The sequence below is a fragment of the Oncorhynchus gorbuscha genome, linkage group LG14, assembly GCF_021184085.1.
Source record: "Oncorhynchus gorbuscha isolate QuinsamMale2020 ecotype Even-year linkage group LG14, OgorEven_v1.0, whole genome shotgun sequence".
NCBI classification, from domain to species: Eukaryota; Metazoa; Chordata; class Actinopteri; order Salmoniformes; family Salmonidae; genus Oncorhynchus; species Oncorhynchus gorbuscha.
In genome coordinates, this window is record NC_060186.1 from 15,207,321 (window position 1) to 15,228,101 (window position 20,781).

Here is a 20,781-nt window from a genome sequence, read left to right on the forward strand (position 1 = left end):
GTATCTATACTTTTACTCAAGTGTGACAATTGGGTACTTTTTCCACCACTGCATAGCGGGAATACTAATCTCGACCTACAAATCATAATGGTTGGGAATGCAGATGGGGGCTCCTGATCAGAATACCAGGCAGGCAGGCAGGCAAGGCAGGCAGGCAGGCAGGCAGGCAGGCAGGCAGGCAGGCAGGCAGGCAGGCAGGCAGGCAGGCAGGCAGGCAGGCACTGCGAGTGGAGTTTACCAGTCAAATTGCCAGGGTTAGAGGTTCCAAATTCGTTCAAAATGTTATATTTCAATAGTACATCCACCACCACAGAGTGGCAGTAGCTAGCTTTTGTCACAGTCACACACACACAAATTGTTAACTTGACAATGCCGAAGAAGATATGTACATTTCCGGCTATGTCGCTTTGGTCGCCAAGGTTCCACTTTCCACACGTGTCCAACCAGGTGCATTTGTTTTTCTTTGCGAGTTTTATCATATTTGATTTACGTAGCCTACTAGCTAGCTCGACTATTTGGATGATATATCACATGTTATGTAGCCGCTAGCCAGCTAACTATAGTAGCTATCTATTTATTCCGACATTGATCACACTTGTGGGCTTATGTACGAAAAAGTCAACTTGTGTTTTTATGCACGTATTTTGCTATTCGAATTATGGTAACTAGTTAACGTTACGTAGCTGCTAGCGGTCATGACTATCCATGCTGTCACATTTAGGAAAGGAGGGAAAACATTAATGTGGTCTTTCTCTTACAGATTGAGAAAATAGGATATGCTACAGCCACCATGCTAGGGACTCCAACATCCACCAAAAAAGGGGCACTTGAGAATTCCATGTTGTTTGAGATGTCTCGAATATCCCCTCTTCTATTTGAAGACACTCCTGAATTAATCTCATCAGTGGCACCTGATACAGTCGAGGGATGCAAAAAAAACAAAAAGAAGAAGAAAAAGACTAAAGCACTATCTGAACAGGGATCAGAAGAACTGCCAATTGAGCATAATCAAAAGGATGGTCACCATTTGACAGTAGAGAAAAGGGGTGAAGAACCTAAACATAAAGAGCAAACAGTGACCGTGGTGGAGAAGGAGAGGAAGAAACTCAAAAATGGAAAGCGAGAGAAGCAGCTAAATGTTGTTCACAGTGAAATGGAGGTACCAGATCCCGAGGAACAAACTGGTGGGAAAACAAAGAAAAAGTCAAAGAATCTTCAAACACAACAGGTGGGAGCGGAGGGAGTGACTGCTGATGAGAAGAATATGAATAGCCGGAAGAAGAAGAGAAAACATAATGACATTGAGCCAGAACGGGTGATAGACAGTGTCCTCTCAAAGGCTGAGGTAGACGTTTCAGCTGTAACTGCACCAGATGCGGCCAGAAAGAGTAAGAAGAAGCACAAGAACAGACAAACAGAACTTGAGGAGGGAGGGGAAAGCTGTCTGACAGTTTCAAGAACAGCAGAGGATCCAGAAATCATAGAACTGCACACTGAAACGGTCAAGAGTGGTGAACGTATGGTAACTGAGGCAGCGGAGAACGTAAAAGAGAAGAGGAAACAAAATAAGAAAAAACACAGAGAGAGTGAACTGAATGATTGTCCAGATAAAGCAGACCTTCCAGGTATAAAAGAAGAAACTGAAAGAAAATTAAAGTCAAAGAGGTCGAAAACAGATGGAGGGTCTACAGCTGTGGAGGGCAGCGGGAGAAAGAAAAAACAACGCAGAGAGTCAGACAAGGGAATGGACAGTGTCCACTCTGCAGCAGATGTTTTGGATTTAGCTGTTCAAAATGACAACAGGGCTCATGATGCTGGAACAAACGGTGAGACAGAGGAGGGCGCCCATTCAGTCATTGTTGAGACAGGGACCCAACACAACAACCCCTGCCTAAAGGAAGAAACTCTAAGGTGAGTAGATGGAAACCTGGTTCACTTGTATTGAAGTGTGAATCTAGCGTATTTTGAAAGAGTGATTTGCTAAGTGAACACAACCATTGACAGTAGGGCAATTCCACAATAAGAGTGATGCTGAGACTCTGATTTTTCATTTTAATGTATGCCCAACAAAAAAACAATGTTTGCGAAGTTAAACGAACCATACAAATCTTGGCACAATGATGACGTTTAACCATTTCCACTGAACATTTTACGAAACACTCATTTAAGCTACTTGTTGAACAGTGCAGAGGCAAAGATTGGTTACAGAATGAGTGCACCAGCTGCACGAACCCTCATTCTGTTACCAAACTTTGAATCTGCACTGTTGTTCAACTAAATGTGCTTTTGTACAATTTTCTGCAGAACTTTAACTTTGCAATCATTGGTTTTTGTTTAAAAATGTCAAAGTCAAATTAGTCCCCATATCACTTTGTTACTGTGGAGTCGCCCAGAGGCATTTGCTGGTGAAAACCAGACATTTTGTGAATGCAGTGTACCAGAATATAATTAGGAATTTTCTCCCCTCACTATGCTACAGTGTGGACGACTGGCAGGCTCTGAAGGATCTCAAAGAGTTCATTCCCAACGTTGAGTCAAAGTCGGTTGACGAGATCCATAAGATGATAAAGTATGATCTTGATCGATTCAAGGAATTCCGAAGACAAGGTAAGCTTATTCTTCAGTCACTCATGGTTCAATATTTTTGAGTGTTTATCACGCCGTTATGTAACATTGTAGCAATGATATGTAAGATGTTACTGTGTTTAGAGATGAGACTGAAAGTATTATCATATGTTTTATCATTTTAGACCAGTTAAGCCCATGTGGAGTCTTCTGTTGTTCCCAGGCCTTTCCCTGCGAAGTGGAAGATTCAATGCGCAGGAGAACAAACGACTCAGGAGTAATGTCTACGACTTCCTGTCTCTCACTGGGATTCAGAGTGGCTCCGAGCTCTTCCATCCACAGCGCTTCAAAGAGGAAGAAGAAAATATCAAGAAATTGAAGAGGCAGCACAGATTCCATGAAAGAATAGGTGTGTTGTCTTGTAGCCAGGTTAATTCGATTAGAGAGCCTTCTGACACAGCCGGTTTTTATCCACATCACATCCCTGTTCTTCAGCATTGTCTACAGTGGTCAAAGAAATATGCTTAGGAATTTCCCAGAAAATTGAACTCACCTCGTCCTAACCTGTTGTTCCAGGTGAAGGAATACCCAGGCCTTGGCATCAAGTCTATATTCGTGGGAGGAAAATGTTTGATGGCAGCAACTACAAGGGCAGGTAAGACGGGGCTAGTTACTATAAGGAAATGACCCTCACGGTCATAAACAGCTATCCCGGTTTACGTTATGTTGCCTCTAAATACAGTGTACGAAAGTATTGTAATATTGAATTTACATTTTCTTTAGTGTTCACCACTGTGCTCTTGTTCTAATATGAACCACTTCATGGTTTGCTAATATTTGCAGACACATTGAGGCACTTTGAATGATTATTTCCTTACCGAAGGTTCACCAAAGAAGAGCTTCACTCATTGAAAAAACTGCAGACGTTGCACGGCAACAAGTGGGCGAAGATCTCGCAGTTGACTGGCCGAAGCGAATCGTCCCTGGAGAAACGTTTCGCTCAAATATGTAAGTCGTTGGGAATTGTTCACCCCACCACCTTAGTTTTTGTTGATGAAGTGGAAGAGAGGAATATCCAGTATCGTGGCACATTTTCTGTATCACAGTACATATCCCTGCAGTTCTATCACACGTGCAATGATGGTATCACACGTGCAATGATGGTATCACACATGCAATGATGGTATCACACGTGCAATGATGGTATCACACATGCAATGATGGTATCACACGTGCAGTGATGGTATCACACATGCAGTGATGGTATCACACATGCAGTGATGGTATCACACATGCAATGATGGTATCACACATGCAATGATGGTATCACACATGCAATGATGTTATCACACATGCAATGATGGTATCACACATGCAATGATGGTATCACACATGCAGTGATGGTATCACACGTGCAGTGATGGCCCAAGGAGATAAATTGTGGTGTGTTTCAAGTAACTTCTTTGTTGTTGTTGTTGTAATATCCCAAACAAATGTGTCAGTTCCACCAAGTACAGATTACAGCTTTAATATATTGACTCTGACATCCTTGCCGGACATCCTGCTCCACTTATCTTTTGGGGAAATGGTTGTTCGTGTTGTTTGACGTGGGGCAATGCTCCCGCTTTGTTTGGTGTGTATTCCTCAGCTGCAAACAGAGGTGCGTGGACTGAGGAAGAACTGAAAAGACTAATGGAAGCTGTGCGGAAGCACCTGGTGGGACAGGCAGAGCCTGGCAGTGGACCAGCCACCGTCAGGAAAGACCATCTGTACAACAACATCCCCTGGGCAGATGTGTGCCAGGCGGTTGAAACGCGCCACTGGTCTCAGTGTCGATTAAAATGGTGGGCAGGGGGTTTGAGGAGTCGTGTTACAAAATAAACAATTCCCATTGAATTGTTTACACAAACATTTAGATTCAGAACTTGTGTCTGACTTTTTAGACTGTCTTTGGTTTTGTTTTTCCAGGTTGACTGTTTTGAAGAACAAAATGGCATGTGGACAACCGGTATTCAGTGGCGGCACACAATCCTTACAGGGCAAAGTGGATTTGATCAAAGCGTAAGTCTGTTCATTTCCATTCAATCTATGCGATGGTGAATCTGTTTTTTTGCTACTTTGTTTTAGGATTTATTAGCCCAGTCTAGTGTCGTTGACTTGGACCTTTCTGAAGTGTTCTGATACACAGGACAAAGGGTAGACATTTGGTCCTGATATCTGCATGTGAAACTGTTGCATGGTGAATTTTTATCCATGTCATTTTTGACCTTCAAGGTTGAATGCAATGCAGATAGAAGATGCTGCAGATATCGACTGGGAAGAAATTGCTTACACAATTGGGTAAGAGGTTGTTATTAAACACAGATTGTTGTTTTAGACAATGTGTCATGGATGACCTTGTTGTGTTTATAAAAGGTGACATTTTCACCGGGGGAGATTTGTATTGGGTTGGCATTCACTTTTAGGATTGTCTAAGTCTCTGAATACAACACTGAGATCAATGCATGACAAACCCTTTACAAATGTTTTCCATCTTCTAGGAGTGTGGAATTCAACAGTGCATGTCAGTGTGATGTACGTGTGTTGTAATGCAGTGCTATGTGCTAACATTTGTATGTATTTCATTTAAGGGATGTCACGCCGCGCTACATTCAGACACACTACTACAGGTTAAAGGTAGCCAGCGTTCCGATGTGGCAGAGCATGTCCTTCTGTGGTAGGTGTACGCTACTGTCATAAACACTATCCTCTTATTTTACAGGGAAGGGCAGTGGAGAGGACAGAAAGAGCGGGTCAGGTTCGAACCCAGGCTCACAGCAGTAGTACACAGTACCTGGGAGCCCGAGGCAGCGGCTTAGACCACTCTATCTCTGGGTTTTTAGCATTTTGTTAGTATTGATAAGTGTGAATCACTATGATCAGTGACGACATTGTCTAGTGTTTTACCTTTATTTAACTAGGCAAGTCAGTTAACAAATTATTATTTTCAATGGTGGCCTAGGAACAGTGGGTTAACTGCCTTGTTCAGGGGCAGAACGACAGATTTTTACCTTGCTCTAACCACTAGGCTACCTGCCACTCCAGAAATAAAGGGAGAGGAAATGTTGCTATGTCCCCCTTGACTGTACTATTTCAATATAATAATACTTTGGGGAAGAGAGCTTTGATATAGTCCCAAGTTACACTTATTCCCTATAAAGTGCACTCATTTTGACCATGGTCAAAAATGGCACACTATATAGGGACTAGAGTGCCGTTTGGCACGCACATGGTTTGCTGGAACCATTTACATATTTAATTTGTGTATTTTCTTTTCAGAGATCATCGACTTCCTCAACAGTAGAGTTCTCCCCGGTTTTGAAGAGCGCCTCCGAGTTCTGATAAACTCAGGAGAGATGGTGTCCAGAAACGATCCTCAAGAGCTCTTTCTCCTCTCTGAGATCTTTGATAATGAGGACAGCGACTACTACAGCGAGGTTCAGAACAGTTAAAAACAAAGCACGTGTTCCCTGTGGGGGTAGCTGTGTGCCCGCTCTTTCATTGTGGTTAATGACGATCAACTTAGTTGTAATTAAATGTTAGTTTGGTTTTCTGTAAGACATTACAATGTCATCACCCCATAACGATTACTTTGATGTAATGCATTTTGAGGGGGGTGATATGGTGAATAATCCGGTGACCAGCTGTGTAATTGTTTTGTATTGTGTGTTTGAAAAATCTGACTGAGGGGACATTTTTATAGTCCCTTTTCTTTTGAGAATAAATGGCTTCTAGTTGCTCTGTCTTGATTGGCCGGTCTTCACCCATGTTTATGAAAATCACTAAACCAAAGCCTCTTAGCGATTGACTACAATTAATTAAGAGCTGACAACTGGTGTTGAGCATCATACATTCACATAACAATAAAATGTATTTGACTGCTTCCAGTTGTGCTTTGTTGAAGCTTTTCTGTTTCTGTCCACTGTCAGCATGTTTGATAGACATGACATACCCTTGGGGTCGTAATGGAAACCCAGTCTGCACAAGATTCTCAAACAGGAGTATCTGAACTCTGCTCAACAGGGCATGGAACAGAAGCAAAGAAACCCATGTCTCATTTATTACACATGTAATGTACTGCTAAAGAAACATGGGCTAACAGTATTGAGTGTGTAAGGAAATTACATTATGATTCCCTCTTCAAGAAACCGCAATAGTGTGAAGACATTATCCATCGGCAGTCTAACAGTTGAAAGGAATGGGGATACCTAGCTAGTTGCACAAATGAGTCAAGTAAAGGCTTTGGGTGAAGTTGCCACTAGGGGAAACCTCACCCTGGAGTGGTTCAGACATGCAGACCAGCCATGGCCCTTTCAAGGGGATCACTGCTCCAGTACCCATGGTCCCAGCCCAAGAACCAGCCAGTGAACGTAGGAGGCTCATGACCTTGCTTTAACTTCACTATGGGTGTACTGCTGTCCCGCTTGGTAGGGTCTGTCTCTATGTAACGAACAGCTGACCACATGGCAGGAGCAGTGAGGAAAGAGAACAGTACATTTAATGAATCGGCACATTTAAGTTCCCGTCAGCACTTTTATCAGGTAATTATGCGATCTTATTTTAAACCCACCATTGCTTACCTGAGGCAATACCCTCTGTCTTCTCCTCCTCATGAGCTTCACCTCCGATCCAAACAAAGATCTGATGGGTACATGGAAAATAGCGCATCAACAGGGGTGCATTATTAGCAAAAACAGAGTTAGACACGTTCAGCAGGATGCAACGTTTCTGAACGTTCAGATCTAAATATGCTATGTAGAACAAACAAGCCCCTCACGTGGAATAAGAAATCACTTTGGTTCTTTTCATGGCATTTCTACAATGTTCGGCTACTGAACGTGGCTCTGGCTGCACCTTGACAATCCCTCTACTAGTCACCTGTTCCCAGGTGTCCAAGAGCATGACATCATCTGGGGCCAGGTCTTCTTGTGTCATCTCCCCAGGCACCTCTTCAATCTGTGGAAATAGTATTGTGGCATTTTGACAACAGGCCAGGTCACTGCACATTCAGGAGGACATGGAAATGGTTTCCCACACTTATGTATAAAATGTGGATCAAAGGCTATTTCATTAGCAGAGGAAACTGAATTTGTCCAAATGGATATTCAATTCATGTCAAACATGAAAACAGGAATGAAGAAAAGTGCTATACTACAGTTATAACAGGGCAGACTCACAACGAACTGGCCAGTTTTGTTGGAGCAGGCAAACAGGCGTGGTGGATGAACGTCCATTTTGTTTTTCAGTCTGGCTGAGGTACGGTAGTCTGCTTTGCCTCCCAGAGCATCCCAAAAGTCCTCTTGACACACAAACACATACATACAATTGTGGATCTGGAAGAAGATGGAGCTGATGGATAAGCTTAGTCTTGTATCCTCATAATCAGTAACATTCTGTGACTATTTGCTAAACACCATTTCCCTGTGAATTCGACTGCTGACAGGGAACGTACCTGCTTCTTCACCCTCGGCCAGCTCTGAGGCTGAGACCCCTAGACGGTCACTTAGCTTTTGAGCTCCATGTTTCTCACTGTCACTTGTCCCCTTTCCCACCCATATGAAGGAGGATGCCGGGGTCACCAGCACAAAGACATCGTTGGAGTTCAGATTTGAGGCAGCAGCATCAACCTTGAGTGGAGAGAGGAAGAGAGGAGGCAGTGAAAATACTGTACACTGGAGGTACTAACTACAGTTCTGCCATGGCAAAGGGACTGTAGTCATCTTCACCAAGAAACCAACCATACATCACATTAGCTGGCTACTCAACTACCTACTGGGGTGTATTAGTGTAGTTTCGGCTTGTTTGCTTCCGTTTGGATCCTAGTGAATACACCCCAAGAGTAACCAAATAGGTGAACCTACAAAACATCCTTTGTTGAGCTCTTCCCACCTCACCTTCCATCTCCTGTTACTCACCTCTATGGCACGTGTGCAGCCAGCAGGGTTGGACCGCACCTGGAACAGCTGTGTGTCTGCAGCCTGGGCCTGGCCACCCTCTCTGGAGGTACCACCCTGGTGCACTACCATCGGCTGCCCCCCGAAAAGACTCATGAGGTGGGCAGGCTCCTTACCCTGGATCACCCGCACCTTCATCACGGTAGAAACCGATAGAAAATCATAGAGTGAGTCAGAAACCTAGCTTTAAACCTAACCTTCCCTCATTTCATTTCATTTTACGGACCAATGCTCTGACCCTGTTGATATCCGTGTCTGAATCCTGGCTTAGGCAGGCCACCCCAGCTACGACATTCTCCGTCAAGATAGAACCGCAAAAGGGGCAGAAATGCAATCTACTGCAAAGATAGCCTACAGAGTTCTGTCATACTGTCAAGGTCTGTGCCCAAACAGTTCGACCTTCTACTTTTAAAATTCCACCTTTCCTGAAATAATTCTCTCACTGTTGCCGTTTGTTATAGACCCCCCTCAGCCCCCAGCTGTGCATTGGACACCATTATTGAATTGATTGGCACCCATCTATCTTCAGAGTTTGTACTGTTAGGTGACCTAAACTGGGATATATTTAGCACCCCGTCCGTCCTACAATCTAAGCTAGATGCCCTCAATCTCACAAAAATTATCAATGAGCCTACCAGGTACAACCCTAAATCCGTAAACATGGGCACCCTCATAGATATCATCCTGACCAACTTGCCCTCAAAATACACCTCTGCTGTCTTCAACCAGGATCTCAGTGATCACTGCCTCATTGCATGTGTCCGTAATGGGCCCGCACTCAAACGACCACCCCTCATCACTGTCAAACGCTCCCTAAAACACTTCAGCGAGCAGGCCTTTCTAATCGACCTGGCCCGGGTATCCTGGAAGGATATTGACCTCAACCTGTCAGTAGAGGAAGCCTGGTTGTTCTTTAAAAGGGATTTCCCCAGCTGTCTGAGGCTGAAGATATACAGTCACCACCGATAAATCTACGATAATCGAGAATTTCAGTAAGCATTTTTTTATTTTATTTGACCCTTTCTCCCCAATTTTGTGGTATCCAATTGTTAGTAGCTACTATCTTGTCTCATCGCTACAACTCCCGTACGGGCTCAGGAGAGATGAAGTTTGAAAGTCATGCGTCCTCCGATACACAACCCAACCAAGCCGCACTGCTTCCTAACACAGCGCGCATCCAACCCGGAAGCCAGCCGCACCAATGTGTCGGAGGAAACACGTGCCCCTTGAAACCTTGGTTAGCGCGCACTGTGCCCGGCCCGCCACAGGAGTTCCTGGTGCGCGATGAGACAAGGATATCCCTACCGGCCAAACCATCCCTAACCCGGACGACACTATGCCATTTGTGCGTCACCCCACGGGCCGGTTACGACAGAGCCTGGGCGCGAACCCAGAGTCTCTGGTGGCACAGCCCTTAACCACTGCGCCACCCGGGAGGCCCAATAAGCTAGTATAATGCTAGTAAAACTAAATGCATGCTCTTCAACTGATTGCTGCCCGCACCTGCCCGCTCGCCTAGCATCACTACTCTGGACGGTTCTGACTTAGAATATGTGGACAATTACAAATACCTAGGTGTCTGGTTAGACTAATCTCTCCTTCCAGACCTACATTAAGCATCTCCAATCCAAAATTACATTTAGAGTCAGCTTCCTATTTCACAACAAGGTCTCCTTCACTCATGCTGCCAAACATATCCTCGTAAAACGGACTATCCTACCGATCCTTGACTTCAGCGATGTAATTTACAAAATAGCCTCCAACACTCTACTCAGCAAATTGGATGTAGTCTATCACAGTGCCATCCATTTTGTCACCAAAGCCCCATATACTACCCACCACTGCGACCTGTATGCTATCGTTGGCTGGCCTTCGCTACATATTCGTCGCCAAACCCACTGGCTCCAGGTCATCTAAGTCTTTGCCACGTAAAGCCCCGCCTTATCTCAGCTCACTGGGCACCATAGCAATACCCACCCGTCACACGTGCTCCAGCAGGTATATTTCACTGGTCATCCCCAAAGCCAACACCTCCTTTGGCCGCCTTTCCTTCCAGTTCTCTGCTGCCAATGACTGGAACGAATTGCAAAAATCTCTGAAGCTGGAGACTTATATCTCCCTCACTAAATTTAAGCATCAGCTGTCAGAGCAGCTTACCGATCACTGTACCTGTACACAGGTATACTGTACCTGTACACATCTGTAAATAGCACACCCAACTACCTCATCCCCATTTTGTTATTTATATATTTTTGCTCTTTTGCACCCCAGTATCTCTACTTGCACATCATCAACTGCACATCTATCGCTTCAGTGTTAATGCTTAATTGTAATTATTTTTGCCACATTGGCCTATTTATTGCCTTACTACATTTGCACACACTATACATAGATTTTTCTTTTGTGTTTTTGACTGTAAGTTTGTTAATCTCATGTGTAACTCTGTGTTCTTGTTTTTGTCGCACTGCTTTGCTTTATCTTGGCCAGGTCGCAGTTGTAAATGAGAACTTGTTCTCAACTGGCCTACCTGGTTAAATAAAAGGTGTGTCATGCCCTGGTCGTAGTATTTTGTGTTTTTCTTCATGTATTGGGTCAGGCCAGGGTGTGACATGGGTTTTTGTATGTGGTGTGTAGATAGTGGGATTGTAGCTTAGTGGGGTGTTCTAGGTTAGTCTATGGCTGTCTGAAGTGGTTCTCAATCAGAGGCAGGTGGTTATCGTTGTCTCTGATTGGGAACCATATTTAGGCAGCCATATTCTTTGGTTGTATTGTGGGTGATTGTCCTGAGTGTCTTGATGTCCTTGTGCTGTGTTGGTTGACACAAGTATAGGCTGTTTTCGGTTTTCGTTTCGTTTATTGTTTTGTAGTGTTTGTGTTTACGTTGTGTGATTAAACATGGATCGCAATATACACGCTGCAGTTTGGTCCGACTCTCCTTCACCACATGAAAACCGTGACAAGGTGAAAAAATATTATAACAATCCATGACCATGGAAACGTATTCATATATATTCAGCGTCTGCAGACAAAACAACTGACTAATATTGTTCAATTCTGTAATCTAGTGCATCTTGATAAAAAATTATCTGGACTGTATTATCGGGGCCAGACAGCGACAAATCAAACGATCCAGTCACCTGTACTGCCCCTCCTCCCAACTCGTCATCCAGCTGAGCAGCCAAGATGGCCGAGGCACCAATTTCATCCTGGCTAGAATCCACTCCTTGCCTGTGAAAAAGGAGTACTTTTCAAGTGCTATTCACATACATTTATGCTTAGGTTATATCATACAGTATATAGTTGGTTTAGATGTGTTTGATGCAGTATGTAACAAAAGCCCTGGTCCACATAAATGATGAAGATACAGTAACGATAGAAGGACAATAGCAGTTTTTGCTGTAAGACTATGTAATAACACATAAAGCTTCCAGAAGGATAATCTCCATTGTCTTTACCATATGTAGATGACCTGTCCGTTACGGCCTCCATGCTGGTAGTTGTAGAGGATGATGTAGCTGTCTCCCCCATAGAATCGTCCGTAAGTGGAGGGCTCCACAGGCACCTTGTCAGCTCCCTCAATACGCCAGATCTATGGAGGTTAACAAGTAAACACAGCTCTTACTAGTAGTCGTCCATGAATGGAAAAAAGGTAACACCCCTTGCAGTTCTTTTCCTCAAGGCTTGTTTGTGAGATTGTGACACCTTTTTGGTGGGTGTGCAGGCCCACAGTGGTAACCCTTAGGGGCTGTAAGTATCCCTTTTCTGAGGACACGACTATCCTAAACCTTGAAACACAATATTTAAGGTTAACTACCATCGTACTATATGGTGTTTACTCAGGAAACCCCAGTGTCCCCGGGAAAAAATGTTTTCCTAACCTGCTTCTCTCCATTCCCCTCGTCCACCATCCCATGCTGAGCCGCCATGGCATCCGAGTGATGGAGAGTGGAAGCATCGAAGGGCACCTTCTTGATCTTGGCGATTTTGTTGGACACGTAGGCGGTTCCCAACCCCACTGTATGGTCCGCGTCACACCAGATTTTGAAGAACTGCTTGAACAGAGGGGTCTCCCCATTCTCAGGTAGGATCTGGATCTGGGTGTGTTTCGGGTAGCCCATCTTTGTGATAAACTGTTCGGCAGCACTCATCACTGCACTTCTCTCCTCTTTGTTAGCGTCCTTACCTGTTTTTATTCCAAATAAACTCATGATTAAACTGCAAAGGCAGAAGAACTAAGTGACTTCCAGGCACAACAGTATTCAAAAGTAGTGTCTAATCTAAGGGAACATTAAAGCTTGGGGTTTTACAGTCAAAAGAAGTCATAGAGACCAGCTGCTGAGAAGAAACCAATACCTTTCCAGACAAAGATCCTGCCATTGGGGCCATTGTCCAAGATAAAGCAATCACTTGACTCCAGGGCATTCTGTGAAAACGGGTTCTCCGATGATACCATATCAATGCCCATATCCCCATTAGACACCTTTTGAAAAAAAAACATTTCGATGTAATATTGGTATTTGAAGGTCTGCTCAAAAACTGCTTATTACATAATATTTAACGATTCAATTGTTTAATTCGAAAATGGATCTGACCTTGTATAATTTCGCCAGCTTTCTATTGGACACGTCTGTATTTGTGTCATCTGCTTTTGCCTCAGGCAAATCGGGTTTGGGTCCAAGAATCTGGTATAAGACTACGAGAGTCAGGCATCTCACAGCAAATTATCACAATTATGTTAAAAAGTAACTAACTATAGATGTTTATTAGAAGAAAATAAACAGTTGCATGATTTGAAGTGTATAGAAATTAACCCTTTTTTTACCGTCCCTTTCTCCTTATTGAAAGACCCACCTCCAGCATCTTCTCACATTCTGCCCCCTCGTCACATATGTACAACTCAGCCCGCCCACATCGTTCATTGTCACGGATATCCTTTGACACCTGAGTGGCCTTCAGCTTCTCAAAGTTATTGGCCTTGGAACCACACCATTGATAGACCTCCTGTAATAGAGACGAGTGAAGATTATCAGTACAGTGGACCAAGTGTAATGGTGTAGCTCCTCTGCCTGTTGACTATGTTAAAGCATACCGCAACGTATACAAATTATATTTTACATTATTCATGACAAAAACGGTATTGTTTTCAAAGTGGATTACTTACAATAACAGCTTACAAACATGGGCAATGACTCTACAGTCTTAGCCTGCAGTGTACAAATACATTTCCACTAAAATCTGCAAATAATTTCACTAAATTAAATCAGTATATGTTTCCTTGATTTGTACATAATGTAGATAGTTTGCTGTAGAAACTCTTATAGATTTCAGTGAACTCACGTTGCCCAGGTCGAGGATAAAGATGTCTCCCTGGTTGAAGCTGTCCCAACTGACTGCTACCTCTGTGGCTCGAACCACACGCCGACCCCTGACCTGGAGCATACGCTGCACCTTAACCTCATTGGACACCACATGCTTGAACCCTGAAGCCACACCCCCTTTCTAAGGTAAAGATTGGGAAGATAATCAGTAAGGTAAGTGGATGAGTTCTTGAGATAAGTAAATACATTTAACAAACTTATTGAATGTCTTTCAACATTGTCAGTAAAAAGCACGAGCTGACACACACCCCAAAACGATGGTGGAGGTGCTAACTAACGGAATAGTAAACTGTGTAAAAATAAATACATTATCGCATACTCTATATATACCATATGCATCCAACAATTTAACAGGTAAACCAACATTTTGGCCCACTGTACCTTCTACCCAGCACACAGTTCCTTCTTGGGTAGAAGGTACTGTGAACACTGTAGAAGAGACTGTGCCAAAACGTTGGTTTACACATTCAATTGTTAGTAGCACACGTAGACTGTGCGACTTCCTTTGTTTCTCTTTACACGCTTTTGAACATTACCATGTACTTCAGTCCAGTTTTGAAGTAGCCTGAAAATGTTCTTGACTCGTAACCCTGCACCTCACGGTACTGAATAGGTTTGCCACCCAGGTAGTCATCTAATTGGATGGTAAAAATGGCTGCTGCTCCACTCTCATCTTGTGTACAGTCATCTCCTGCAGGACCAGAGAAATAATGAATGGTCACATTTCCAACATTATTTTTACAAATAATGGAATGGATTTCAATTGTAAAAGTGCAGTGAACTGAAATGTACAAACACTGTACAGCATTTCAAGAAATACAGTCATTCGGACCAGATCAAGTTTTACCTTGCCAGAAGTGAAGGTCATACTGTAGATGCCCAGAACATTGCTTAATGGTATTAAGAACAAGGTATGCGTCCCCTGAGTAGAACCCGCCGTACAGACTCTCTGGCACAGCCACCAGGTCCAGACTCTCAACTCTCCACACCTGGAGGCCAGGCTTCTTCCCGGCCCTCTTAAACTCAGGATGGTGCGCCATGCTATATGGGGCAGGAAAAACTTCCCATTCAACTTTGATACGTGTCCCTAAGATAGCCTGGAATCCAGACCTGTTTTGTGATAACATTCCACTCCGAACTGATAGATAGAGTTAGGGATCATGTGCCAGTTAAGAGTTCAAATAAGGTCGCTCTGGATAAGAGCGTCTGCTAAATGACTTAAATGTAATGTAAAGGTCTGTGGAGAGACACAGCAGTTAAACCAGAGATGTTCTCTAATGTTGATACAGGTTTTGATTTCACCACTCACTCACAAATAACTTGTCTGAGCAGAGAAAGAGATGAGGGAGGGCTCTCATATCTCCAGCCAATCAGTAGCATTAGTCTCATCTTGCCCAAGGGCTTTCTCCATTATCCTCCCCCACACATGATACACTAGGCTAGTCCCATCCCAAAAACAAAGAGGGGTGAGTGAATTCATTTTGCATGGCCTGGTGCCCCGGGTGGGCGGAGTTTAAACATTTTAGACCATTCCATTGGTCCTTAAGTGAAATCTTCACCCAACCGGGGCACCCTGCCATACAAAACACTGGCCATTGTTTCAGCTGCAAACATTATTTTTCTTGCCTGGCTACCAATCCGCATCACTCCGGCCAAATGCCTCACCCACTAACATTTATTCTCCATTATGACCAATAGAGCAGTCAAATTAAATTCCGTATGAGTCATCAGGCAATATTTTTTCCACCCTACAATAAAACCACCTTCTGCATGGATGATGTTCTCATGTCAGCTGATAAAACATTATTCTGCCCTGGTTTAATTAACAGATACTAGTTATATCCTTTGTGGGTTAACCTACTTTCCCTTTAGACTTTTCAGAAAACTAATGGACACAGATTAAACCTGGTCCTGGACTGAAAAACACTTTAGAATTGAGAATCTCCATTGAATACCCTTCTTAGTCCAGGACTAAGATGAATCTTTGTCCAGGAAACTGGCCCTATATCATGCCTAGGGCTTATCATGCAGTTTATAAACGGCCCAAGAAACATTTCACGATTATTGTGCAAGGGAGTCATTAATCATGAGATAAGGTACTACTTGAGGGAGTGCCTCATGACTACCCAACATCTCATAAATTAACATTTGAGAAGATAAGGAATTCAATTAAGAAATGTTTTCTAATGTAGAAAACAACTGTATATAATTTAAATTGTAACATGTATTCAACATCCTACTGGATGGAACATCTTAACTTTGTTTTAACAAAAACAAAAATCCACAACGAAATTTCATTGTCGTTTCTGACTTTCAATGAGGAAGGCAATCAAGAGAAATGGAGGACATAAGCTATTCTAAAGTTGTAAACGTTTAATGTCAAAACAAATCTTCATTCAAAACAAAGTAGCCTACCTGGTGTGCAATAATAAATAAACGAGTATGCTTGTCGTTAGCGGCTGGTATCAAGAGGTTGCCCAGCGATAAAGTGACACAGTGCTTCCGTAGATTGTGCGGGATACAAATGAATGGGCGACTCCCTTCTGCACCAGGTACAGGTAACTGCCAAAATAAAGGAAACATCAACATACATCGTCTTAATAGATAGTTAGGCCACCATGGATGGCTACGTTTAGACAGCCCAGTTCTGATATTTTTCCAAGTAACATAATCACAAAATATGTTTTTCAAACCTGATCTGATTGGTCAAAATTTGTGAAATAAAAGATCAGAATTGGGCTGCTGATGACCCAACAGCTTCAATGCACATTGGCATACATTCTACAAGCGTCTGGAATTATATTGGAGGGATGCTACACCATTCATCCACAATTTGGTGTTTTGTTGATGGTGGAGGAAAACGCTTTCTCCACCATCAATTCTGGAGGAAAACGCTCCAGAATCTCCCATAAGTGTTTGATTGGGTTGAGATCTGGTGACTGAGACGGCTATCCATAGTAAAACAAAATATATATAGTATTCCAATAAAACTATTCTATTAGAATTCAGAAGAAAGATCTATCAGATCAGATTGTATCCTTTAGGGGTCCAATAGGACTGGTTCCAAAATCTGATCGGATTTTCTTTTGGATTCAGGATTTTTTATTGGAATCCTATAGTGTAGTAACGCCGTATAAATCGGCATTTTCAAAAGCGTTTAAGAAATATATTACCTTCAACAGTGTTATCTTGTGATCAATCCATCAATGTTTTTGAATTATTGGTGTCGTGTTGCTAACGGGTTAGCAATTATCATGTTTGACATTTCAGTGGAAATACCCGGCCATGGAGCTGGGTTGAACACCGCACCCAGACTGGGCACCGGCGCAGAGGAAGGCTCTGGCCTTGGAGCGGGACTGGACTCGGCGCAGAGGAAGGCTCCTTCCATGGTGCGTAACTGCACGCCGTGCCTGGACTGTGCACCGGCGCAGAGGGAGTCTCCTGCCATGGAGCGGGAATGGACACCGTGCCTGGACTGGGCACCGGCGCAGAGGGAGTCTCCTGCCATGGAGCGGGACTGGACGCCGTGCCTGGAAGCTCCAGACCGTTGACCCTCGCTGGAGGTTCCGGAACGTTGACCGTCGCAAGAAGTTCCGGACTGTGGACCGTCGCAGGAGGTTCCGGACTGTGAACCGTCGCCAGGAGGTTCCGGACTGTGAACCGTCCCAGGAGGTTCCGGACTGTGAACCGTCCCAGGAGGTTCCGGACTGTGAACCGTCGCCAGGAGGTTCCGGACTGTGAACCGTCGCCAGGAGGTTCCGGACTGTGAACCGTCGCCAGGAGGTTCCGGACTGTGAACCGTCGCCAGGAGGTTCCGGACTGTGAACCGTCGCCAGGAGGTTCCGGACTGTGAACCGTCGCCAGGAGGTTCCGGACTGTGAACCGTCGCCAGGAGGTTCCGGACTGTGAACCGTCGCCAGGAGGTTCCGGACTGTGAACCGTCGCCAGGAGGTTCCGGACTGTGAACCGTCGCCAGGAGGTTCCGGACTGTGAACCGTCGCCGGAAACTCTGGACTGTGAACCGTCGCCGGAAACTCTGGACTGTGAACCGTCGCCGGAAACTCTGGACTGTGAACCGTCGCCGGAAACTCTGGACTGTGAACCGTCGCCGGAAGCTCTGGACTGTGAACCGTCGCCAGGAGGTTCCGGACTGTGAACCGTCGCCAGGAGGTTCCGGACTGTGAACCGTCGCCAGGAGGTTCCGGACTGTGAACCGTCGCCAGGAGGTTCCGGACTGTGAACCGTCGTAGGAGGTTCCGGACTGTGAACCGTCGCCGGAAACTCTGGACTGTGAACCGTCGCCGGAAACTCTGGACTGTGAACCGTCGCCGGAAGCTCTGGACTGTGAACCGTCGCCGGAAGCTCTGGACTGTGAACCGTCGCCGGAAGCTCTGGACTGTGAACCGTCGCCGGAAGCTCTGGACTGTGGACTGTCGCCGGAAGCCTGGTGCGTGGAGCCGGCACACGTGGCACTGGACCGGTGACACGCTCTTCAGGGCGAGTGCGGGGAGTAGGCACAGGCCGTACCGGGCTGGGGAGGTGCACTGGTGGCCTGGTGCTTGGAGCTGGCACAGATGGTACCGGGCTGAGATGGTGCTCCTCAGCATGCCTGCGCTGCAGCATACTCCTTGCCAAAACCTCTCTCCGGTGTCTCTCATTACCTTCCTCTTTCAACTCCCACACAGGCTTTGGCACTCTCTGCTGCTTGACCGCTAGCTCCGCCGACCAGCCATCGTGCCCCCCCCCCAAAAAAAAATATTAGGGTTGTCCTTGGGCTTTCTGTGGGTGCGAACCCTGGCGTCGTCACGGTCCTCCCTTTTTTTCTTCCATCTGCCGCCAAGGAAGGATTTCACATCCTTTCAAGTCCAAAACCTCCTCACCTCATGTTCACGCTGCTTGGTCCTTTGTTGGTGGGATCTTCTGTCACGGTTGTGTGGAGAGACGGACCAAGGCGCAGCGTGATTAAAGTTCCACATATTTATTTACGCGAAACTTCCAAACAAAAAGAAACAAACAACGAACCGTGACATCTGAGGTGCCAGATGCACTAACTCAAAACAAGATCCCACAAAACACAGTGGGGCTGCCTAAATATGATCCCCAATCAGAGACAACGTTAAACAGCTGCCTCTGATTGGGAACCATACCAGGCCAACATAGAAATAAAACAACCTAGATTACCCACCCTAGTCACACCCCGACCTAACCAAAATAGAGAATAAAAAGGCTCTCTATGGTCAGGGCATGACAGTTGCTCTATGTTTATAATAAAAACAATGTTTGTTGTGCTTTACTCTAGCATTGAACAGGTTAGGTAGCCGTTTTCTACTTATCATATTGCATATAATATACTGTACATGTTACATTTTAGAATATGGTAGATTCCATCATGTAATGCGACATTTACCAAAACATGTATTTATGGTTTCAGCATATAATGTACAAATTGATAACTTAAAAATACATTTGATTTGCTAAAGGTACATTGACTCTTCCCTAATCCACTTTATTCTCCCAGTCTTTATTCCTACATTCAGTTAACCTCAAATGATACAACAGGTTTGGGTTGTCTTTTTAATCATAATGTATGGTATTGTCTTGCCTCACAGATATCATGATATACAATAAAAATACAGAATGAACCAATTTATTTTCTATCACTGTGGCTTGTCCAAAATCCAATATATACCACATACACAAACAGACACTCATTCTTCTTCTGACTATAAGATGATATGGCCACACTGCTATGAAAAACATACTGTATATTATCTGCATCTCAGTTGTGGATTATAAAGATTGTAATGATACGCTTGTATTATTATATATTTGTGCATTATCTTTATTTTCTTAAACATGACAAAATGCTTCTAAAATAAAAATTTTGCTTCTTTATACTCTAATTTTACTTTCTGTGGCACACACTACTGGTCAACATGAGCTACCAAAATGATTATGAAGTGTGCCAGGCCTTGCAGTCCCAAGGGGGGGGGGGGGGGGAGAATTTAGTCAGGCAAGAAAATGGCCTTGTCGAACTCCCCCAACTCCCTTCTAATTTCCATAATTTTGTCACTAGAGTCAAATACTTTCTAGAGAACCAACTTCACGTCAGGATAGGCAACTGAAATGAATAATTAATGTATGTGTGTTATATTAAACAGAGGAGGGAGTACAATGTTAGCAAGCAATAAACATTTCAGAACAACTACTAGTCTAATAAGACATGGGAGAGATTAATTTTGACAGATATTTATTTCTTGACTAATACACTTGAAACAAATAGGCAAAACTGAAAACTGCAGACATTACTAGTGAAATCTCAACTAGCAAGCAATTCGCAGCAATGAAGAATTGAGTTTGTGCGCGTTCAACCGAAGGGGGGGGGGGGGATTTCCGGCACAACACCTGTAGGGTTCCTATTGGTCAGTTACCCCGCTGCCTGCCCGCAGCATGCACCATTCCGATCGTATTGACGTATTTGATACCACTCCACTAATTCCACTTCAGCCACTACCACGAGCCCGCCCTCCCCTATTAAAGGTGACACACACACACACACCTTTGAACTCATGACCCAAGCTCTACATCACATGGAAAGGTCCAAACTGGCGTTGTCCTACTTCAGAGCATCTGTAACATGTTGCTCAATTAATGCTTTCACTCACATTGTTTACTAGTGCTTACAATGGTTGATTACATCACCCACTTTTGGGTCCTAGAAATACTATAAGTATTGCCTTCTGAGAGAAAAGGTCAATGTTGTTGCACAACAGGATGAGGAGCTAAACCATCTTACAAAACATTTTATCAATATTTAGATGCAACCCTACAGAAAACAAAAAAGG

General features: G+C 44.2%; 2 protein-coding genes across 6 annotated transcripts; one reads left to right on the plus strand and one right to left on the minus strand.

The window, feature by feature from the left end:
• Positions 1 to 286: 286 nt before the first annotated feature.
• On the plus strand, positions 287 to 6,487 carry LOC123994528 (transcription termination factor 1-like). Of its 2 annotated transcripts, none has more exons than XM_046297226.1 (11): positions 287 to 447; positions 761 to 1,911; positions 2,480 to 2,607; positions 2,789 to 2,974; positions 3,142 to 3,220; positions 3,449 to 3,573; positions 4,214 to 4,409; positions 4,534 to 4,626; positions 4,840 to 4,905; positions 5,196 to 5,281; positions 5,884 to 6,487. In XM_046297226.1, exons 1-11 carry the CDS (start codon positions 370 to 372, stop codon positions 6,054 to 6,056), a joined length of 2,361 nt encoding a protein of 786 aa, XP_046153182.1. In that variant the 5' UTR covers positions 287 to 369; the 3' UTR covers positions 6,057 to 6,487. The 2 variants fall into 2 exon arrangements, with proteins under 2 accessions (XP_046153182.1, XP_046153183.1); XM_046297227.1 differs by lacking the exon at positions 287 to 447 and adding an exon at positions 456 to 661.
• Positions 6,488 to 6,588: 101 nt separating this feature from the next.
• LOC123994529 (gelsolin-like) lies at positions 6,589 to 16,476 on the minus strand. 4 transcript variants are annotated; one of them, XM_046297230.1, is made up of 16 exons: positions 16,352 to 16,476; positions 14,784 to 14,977; positions 14,473 to 14,627; positions 13,896 to 14,057; positions 13,410 to 13,559; positions 13,151 to 13,240; positions 12,912 to 13,038; positions 12,437 to 12,741; positions 12,014 to 12,147; positions 11,696 to 11,786; positions 8,520 to 8,690; positions 8,057 to 8,231; positions 7,782 to 7,903; positions 7,483 to 7,560; positions 7,185 to 7,245; positions 6,589 to 7,059 (listed from the first exon to the last, which is right to left on the minus strand). In XM_046297230.1, the coding sequence occupies exons 2-16, from the start codon at positions 14,974 to 14,976 to the stop codon at positions 6,890 to 6,892; spliced, it is 2,184 nt and encodes a 727-aa protein (XP_046153186.1). In that variant the 5' UTR covers position 14,977; positions 16,352 to 16,476; the 3' UTR covers positions 6,589 to 6,889. The 4 variants fall into 4 exon arrangements, with proteins under 4 accessions (XP_046153186.1, XP_046153188.1, XP_046153184.1 ...); XM_046297232.1 differs by having other exon boundaries at positions 7,175 to 7,245; XM_046297228.1 differs by having other exon boundaries at positions 7,175 to 7,245; positions 7,382 to 7,560.
• Positions 16,477 to 20,781: the final 4,305 nt, after the last annotated feature.

What these genes read in the sequence shown, in the direction of transcription:
- LOC123994528 (XM_046297226.1), top strand. Translation starts at nt 370, where the DNA reads ATGCCGAAGAAGATATGTACATTTCCGGCTATGTCGCTTTGGTCGCCA. An exon ending in CAGATTCCATGAAAGAATAG is followed by an intron (nt 2,975 to 3,141) that starts GTGTGTTGTCTT and finishes CTGTTGTTCCAG; the next exon opens with GTGAAGGAATACCCAGGCCT. An exon ending in TCTCAGTGTCGATTAAAATG is followed by an intron (nt 4,410 to 4,533) that starts GTGGGCAGGGGG and finishes TTGTTTTTCCAG; the next exon opens with GTTGACTGTTTTGAAGAACA.
- LOC123994529 (XM_046297228.1), bottom strand. Translation starts at nt 14,976, where the DNA reads ATGGCGCACCATCCTGAGTTTAAGAGGGCCGGGAAGAAGCCTGGCCTC. An exon ending in GGACAGGTCATCTACATATG is followed by an intron (nt 11,787 to 12,013) that starts GTAAAGACAATG and finishes CCTTTTTCACAG; the next exon opens with GCAAGGAGTGGATTCTAGCC. An exon ending in TGGGAGGAGGGGCAGTACAG is followed by an intron (nt 8,691 to 11,695) that starts GTGACTGGATCG and finishes ACCGTGATGAAG; the next exon opens with GTGCGGGTGATCCAGGGTAA.